This window comes from Stegastes partitus, unplaced genomic scaffold (genome assembly GCF_000690725.1).
Source record: "Stegastes partitus isolate 25-593 unplaced genomic scaffold, Stegastes_partitus-1.0.2 Scaffold1382, whole genome shotgun sequence".
NCBI classification, from domain to species: Eukaryota; Metazoa; Chordata; class Actinopteri; family Pomacentridae; genus Stegastes; species Stegastes partitus.
This window is the reverse complement of record NW_007579113.1, coordinates 20097-27266: the sequence shown is the minus strand read 5'-3', so window position 1 is coordinate 27266 and position 7170 is coordinate 20097. Positions and strand designations below refer to the sequence as shown.

The 7170-nt window shown below is 39.9% G+C and overlaps 1 protein-coding gene across 1 annotated transcript in view; it reads right to left on the bottom strand.

Moving 5' to 3' along the window:
- The window catches only part of epsti1 (epithelial stromal interaction 1), a 30119-nt gene that overhangs the window by 21487 nt on the left and 1462 nt on the right, over positions 1-7170 (bottom strand). Inside the window, exons 2-6 of the mRNA XM_008299129.1 lie at positions 5836-5894; positions 5663-5746; positions 5500-5573; positions 5241-5324; positions 1863-1936 (exon numbers count right to left, since the gene is read on the bottom strand). Of these exons, the coding sequence (XP_008297351.1) occupies positions 1863-1936; positions 5241-5324; positions 5500-5573; positions 5663-5746; positions 5836-5894 (375 nt within the window). The remainder of the gene's footprint in view (positions 1-1862; positions 1937-5240; positions 5325-5499; positions 5574-5662; positions 5747-5835; positions 5895-7170) is intronic.

The window sequence follows — 7170 nt, the reverse complement described above, 5'->3', positions numbered from 1 at the left end:
GCACTATTTCCTCTCTAGAGCTGCTTCAATCAGAGTTACATCCCTAAACTCAGAGATCTGTGGCCACTAATCAACATTACCTGGCTTGTGTCGGTCCAACACAGCAGACTGGACATTTCATGAGAGGGGTCTTAAAGAGACAGGAGCTAAAATGGATTGTTTCAGACAGAAGAGAAGCTGCAGCAATGTACAGTTGTTTGTTTTGTTTTGTTTTTGCATTTTAGTATGTAAATATATTATAGTAGACCCCAGTAATACAATTATAACCTGTAACTGTGAAGAGTGTGGGCTCTTTAAACTAGCCATCATGCCACTTCTTTGCATTGTAGCTTCTCTAAAGAGGCAACAAGTAATTGATTAGTTGTCAGCTATTAAACAAATTTGATCATTAGTTCTCCCAGCTAAATGAAATTGCACACAAAAAGAGGAATATCTATTTGATATATACTATTATTTGGTTATGTACACTGTGGTGGGGACGAGAGCTAATCAATTCATCAGTCTGAGAAATTTTAAACAAGGAGAAACTGATTCCAGCTTCTTACATTCATATATGTGTTTACTGTTTCTTTCCTTAGAGGAGTTCTGTCAAGCTGTGGCTCCATTGTTGCTCGATTTGCTTTGTTCAAACACAGTAAAGCTGCAACGATTAATCATTTAATCTTCAACTTTTAAACAAATTGCCAAAAGTTTCAGTGATTTTTAATTTTAAAGAGTCTACATTCTGTGAATCCAGCATCTTCAATGTGAATATTTTCTGGTTTCTTTCCATCTCTGTGACAGTAAACTGAAAATCTTTGGGCAAAACAAGACGTTTGAGGAAACACTGATCAACCTTTGTCACCGTTTCCTGACATTTCAATGACCAAACAAGTGACTGATTAATCCAGAAATTTTGTAGAGTAACTGAAAAATGAAAATAATAACTAGCTGGAGGTCCATTTCTATCTCCTCAAGGTGCTTTTAAGGGATTGGAAGAAGCATAAGTTGGCATCAGAGCTGCAACGAATTATTATAATCAATTAATTTCCAGATTAATCGTTGTTTGGTCTATGAAATCTCCCTCACATACATACATACATACGTACGTACATACATACACTCAAAATCCAAAATCAAAATCTGATTTTTTTTAACAGCTGACAACTAAATGATTAATTGACTAATCTTTGCAGTTCTATTGTGTTTGAATAAAGCAAGACAAGCAATTATGGAGTCACAGCTTGACAGACAGGACTCCTCTGAGGAAAGACACTTGATTAACAATAAAAAATATTCAAATGTAAGAAACTGGAGTCAGTATTTGGATGTTTTTTTCTTTACAAAATGATGACAGAATAGCTGTGGGATAATGTAAGCGTTGACAAATATTCACCTGATAGTTGCAGCTCTCGTTGGCTCAATGTAAAAAACTCAAAATGTCTGTTTTGAGAATGTTTGTTCAGCTCAGCGTTTGCCAATCACCTGGTTTTATACAATTGCATAACTCCTTCCCAAGAAACTGTTTCTTTTTTTCTTTTTTTTTTGTTGCATGAGCAGGATTAGAGCCTCTGTGGAGGTGAATGAGGCCACTCGGAGGTGAACCTCGTGTCGTCCGCCTTCAGACTTCCTCTGATATTTACAACTGATACGTTCTGTTTTTCCTTTTTGCTGCCAGCAGAACACGCAGCTCGCCGGTGATAATTATACCGCAGGTCAGCGGGGGATCAGACACTTCCTTTGTAAAGGTCGGCAGACTGTGTCATCCGATGCCACATCTGTTGCCTGAGATCCGTTGTGCAGGGCGAGAGGGAACACAAAAACAGCACAATAACCGCAGGGTGACAGTGATGAGACCCGAGCAAACCTGATCCAGGCCTGACCTGAGGCGATCCTGCCGGAGCTGCTCACTCCTCTGCTGCTCCTCCTGCTGCCGTCGCTGCTCCTGACGCTCGGCCTGCAGCACAAATCACACCGCAGAGTCAGCCAGCCAAACGTTTCCACACATGCATGAGTGGCAGTGAGCTCATGACCACTGGAAGCAATGATGCTGCACAGGAAACTTTGAAAGATCTCAGATAGTGCATCCAACTAGGACTGGATTCAGCAACTCAACTCAACATGCTACAACTTTTTTTGCTGCTTGATGCAAAAGAAAAGTTGCGTGACTAATTTACAAGAAACTTTATTTAAAAGACACAAAGTTGGTTGGCATGTAGGCTTCTCATGGGAGCAGCCATGTGTAGATACAAAAGTAGTCGTCTTATTTTTGGTGCTGATTAACTCAAAACACCCTGGAAGGATTATTTCTTTCAAAATGGAGTTATTCGAGCAATTTAGTGAAACTGATCTGAGGTTCTTCTTTTAGAGAATGTATGTATTTACAGTTGAGGTTTTTCTTCTTATGTGTGAATGTTTTCTGGCCACATGAGAAAGGTTCCAAACTGCTTTCTTTCCCAGTGTTTCATATTCATGATGCAGAATCACTCCCCTACAAAATGGCCAAAATCACTCTAGAACAGGGGTGTCCAATCCTGGTCCTCGAGGATCGTTATCAGGCTTCTGCAGAGCTTGATGATGAGCTGATCATTTGTGTTGGAAGAGGGAAACATCTAAAACATGCTGGATTGTGGCCCTCGAGGACCAGGATTGGATCCCCCTGCTCTAGAATGATTATTTTTTTCCAAATGGCTTTTCAAGATATCTGGTGAAAATTAACAATATTTTTCATTATACAGAACAACTAGTGCAGCTCTACACCTAACACACCTGCAAACACATTACGGCATCAAAAATATGGGCACTAGTGAAAACTGGAGAACATATATTTACAATATGAGGTTTTTCCTGCAAGGAGAACATTTTCCTGCCTCCCCAAGAGGTTCAAGGCCACACCAAAGAAAAATCACTGAGAATTTAACCAGTATTGTTATTTGGGGTGTCATTAACTCCAGCATAATAGACATTTTTGTCAATGAAATGGTCAGAAATGTAGATTTTTGTTTGATGGCGTAACACAGACCCATTGCCTTTAGTGTACACAGACCCATTCAGAGCAGGAAATACCTTGACTAATGCTCTCTAATTACAGTCATTAGGCTATTTGTGCTTGTCTGACATAATAAACACAAGTTACACGATGTTTTCAACATAAAAGAAGCATTGATTTTACCATATTTAAATATTTAGGTGCTGTAACATCATCCTAAACTTTATTTTTTCTGATGTATGTAAGAATTTTGTAACGACAAAACATAAATTCCTCCCATTTCATTGTGCTTTCTGATGAGAAAAAGCATCTTTGTGAATTTCTTTTTGTTTTTCAGATCACTGTTTACAAAGGAGGACAGATGTAAGGTTCTGACGGCAGATCCAACAGGACAGGTAGAAGAACTCAGCTCACTGGTTTTTGTAAATTACTTTTAAAACAACTGAAACTGAGCCAAAGCAGTTTCAAATAGAGAAATATGAATAACTGTCCTTATTTAATGCAGAAAGGTGAGAATCAGAAAGGCTTGCTGGATGCTGTAAAGTGCTGACGACCATGAAATAATAATGTTAATTCATTCTTTGGGGCTTAAAGATAAAAAAAAAATTAAAAAAAGTAGTATGTGTATCAACTGAAAGTCTTCTTCAGGGTCTAAAAAACATAATTAGTGTAAATTAAACCGCATTCAGTTTAACATGTGGTCTGGTACAAACCACCTACAGAGGGCACTATAACAAACACATAGACCCCATATGTGCCAACAAAAAGTAAATATATAATGATAAATATGCAGTAAGGCTGACTATGAATGAGTGTTTTACAGTAGGTGAAGAAAATCCTGAAAAAAACAACTACTTTTCTTAAAATTAGGAAAAAAGAGACGAATATTTCCGTGTCTTTAAGTATTAGCTGGATTTAGTTCCATTGTTTGTTGGTTTTTGGTTGCAAACATTTCCTGGATCTTGTTCAGTATTTACTGTAAAGCCGAGCGTCTCTAACCTGCTCCATAATTCCCTGTGTGGTGTGTCGGGATGCATTCATGACCCAGAGGCAGCAGCTTTCTGCCAGTCGGGTCACGTCTGCAGCAGACGAAGAAGCTGCTTCATGTTTATGTGTTTATTTGCTGGATTATCAGGTTCATACCCTCGGCCTCAGAGGTCAGCAGGGAAACGTGTGCGTTTATAACCTTTAACTATGACTGGAGCGCTGAGAGGAGGTGCAAACCCACAGCATCATGAATCAGGTGGCTGTGGAGGCTTTAAGGAGACGCTGCTGCAGCTCAGAGCAACGCTGCTGACATCTGCAGGCTGACCGTGATATGAATCCTCTCTGAGGAAACATGGATTCATGAGTGGAGCTTCCTCTTACAACTGCCAAAAACATAGAAGCAGGCTTTCTACTTTATCTCCAAGTCGCATCTGTGAGTTCTTGTGTTTAACTGCAGTGAATTGTATCACATCAGAGCGGATGTTCTCCAAATTTGCATGTGTTTTGTCTATTTGCATGAACGAGCCTCGCCCTTAGAGTACTCAGATCTGCAGCAGATCTCATCTGCTATAAACAGGGATCCAGAATAAATTCTTCTTCTGTGCTTTCTCACTTAATTGAGCCATTTGGCGCTGAATAATACATTTCAAGCGTCAGTTTCCACATTGTACACACTGGTCATGTCCTAACACAACATCTAAATGAATGCAAACAGGAATACAAGTGCAGATCAGCCTTTTATTCCTCCTTCATTAGGATGATCTGGGACTAAAAGTTAGGTGAAGGCAGCTCTTCGGTGGTTATACTACAAGCAGTGTTCAATGTTGTTGTAATTTGTGACTCCTCACTGCTTCAGTTGAATCCGTCACAACACGACAATGTGTCAGCTCAGAACATTGATGCACCAACACGACAAAGCTCAGTTTTCTTCACAATAAATGCTTAATGTTGGCCATTTTATTCAATTTCAGTGTTTCCTAAAAGCTGAGAATGTACTGGAGGCTGGAGATTCATTCAGTTTAGAGGCCAGAGTGTAACGCAGACTGTTTTCTGAAGCTGCAATTTGCAGATGTTCCCTTAAAGTCTCACATGCAAACAGTTGCTAGAGGTTGAAACTTACTGATGTTCCATAAACACCTCTCCTTGCAGTAATATTTTAAATTATTCTAAATCAATCAAAGGTGTGGTAAGAGGGTTTTTTTAGGTGGCTAACTGAAACCGAAAACTACTTTTGCTAGAAGGCTAAAGAAAAAATAAAATCTTGTTGCCTTCGTCTTGGTCTCACCTTCTCCCTCTGTTGGTCCTTCATCTTCTGCAACTTTTCATCTTCTTCTTGTCTCTTCTTCTTGTCCAAGTCCATCTGTTTCAGCTGGAAACAACATTCAATGAGAAACTTCTGCCATCACTGATGAGAAAAGCTAACAGACAAACACAGCTTCCCATGTTACTGGAATTTTCTAGATGCTATTAGACTTTTAACTTGATTTAAAGCTGCATATAAAGCAGATAAATGATTCCGATGTTGTTTTGCAAAATTTACGAACCTTCTTCTGCAGTTTGGAGTTACGATGATCCGTCAGCTGCTTCACTCTGGCTTCAGATTCAGTCACATGACCACCTCGATGAATCAGCAGGTTGCAACATGTCAGTAAGTGATGATAATAAAGTTAAATTCAATCTGTTTGGGTGAATATGACAGAATATTACCGAGCCTCTCTGGATTCAGATGCACAGCAGACGGTCTGTTTGCCTCCTTCCATCTCTGCAAATTCTCTTCTCCTTTTTTAGCAACTAGGGAAACAAAAACACCTCAGTTCATTTGGAGAGAAGTTCCAACATGTATGAAGATATTAACAGCTCAGGGTTTATACTGTACTTACTTGTTGTCAGCTCAGTTCGTCGAGCTTCATTCGGTGGGATTAAGGTGAATCCTCCCAAGCTGAAACACAAACAGTAATTAGCTGGTGCTTCTGTTGGAGCATCTTTGACTTTTATTATAATCAGATATTTGTCTTTATGTAACCTTAAATTCAACTCTGTTAAGTTTTCTCCATCAGAACTGGCATTGCAGTGGATCTTTTGGGCGGATTGCAATGCATCATGCTGATGCTCGATCAGATTGAGATTTAAAGAGTGTGGAGGACAGATCAATGTCCTGAGCTCTTGGTCATGTTCCTCAAGCAGCTTTTGTGGTGTGACAGGGAGTGTTGTTCTGCTGGTGTCAGAAAGTTGTGTAGGTGGAACACTGCTTAGGTCCACCAACATGGTCTTTTCAGAGTCAATGCTGATTATTAGTAATCAAGGAGACTGACAGCTGGTGCTTCATACAGTAAAGATCAACCAGTATGGGTTCTTCTGGTAATCAGAAAAGACAGACAAGTGATATGTGGAACCGATGATGGGTTTTATTTCAACAATTTTTATAAAGTATTAGTAGCAGTACTGTTAAAGTGCCGGATCGATAAGCAGCATCTGTAAAAGTAGTCGTATCGTTAAAATCTTAACGACACCTATCCCTATTCAAAACTAGGCTTCTTTATTAGTGAAGATTACTATGACTGAATATGCCAACAATAGGAGGGATGATGTCAGAGCATCATGTGACGTTAGCTTTGGGATCGACTGATTAAGATCAGTAACAGTTTGTCTCCTCCTGTTCTGTCACTTTTTTGCCCACTGAGACTCCAAACTTAAAGTATTATTAGCTATTGTTTTCCAGACTCTGTTTCAGGTTAGTCTGTGGCTGCCTCCTAGCTTAGCTGCTAACCATTAGCATAGCATTAGCCCCTGTGAAAGTAGTTAATTCCCTGATTTGTGGCAACAGCTTGGGTTTACGGCTCTGTGATGTTTCTGAGCCGACAGAGTGATTACAGAGATGTAGTGCATTTAATTTGCTATCAATTAATGAAAATAATGATGCAGGTAATCGGAAAGATGCCAAAAAATCAGCCACGATAATCTGCCAGGCTGATAGTGGGTCTATCCCTAATATACAGCTGCAGTAAAAAATTAAAGTCTTCATATCAAAATTTATAATAACACGAACTCCAACGCGGGGGCTGTCAGGTGGATCAGTGGTTAGCATCGTTGCCTCGCAGCAAGAAGGTCGCCGGTTCGCGTCCCGATGAGGACACCGCGTGGAGTTTGCATGTTCTCCCCGTGCAGTGTGTGTTCTCTCTGGGTTATCCGGCTTCCTCCCACAGTCCAAAAACATG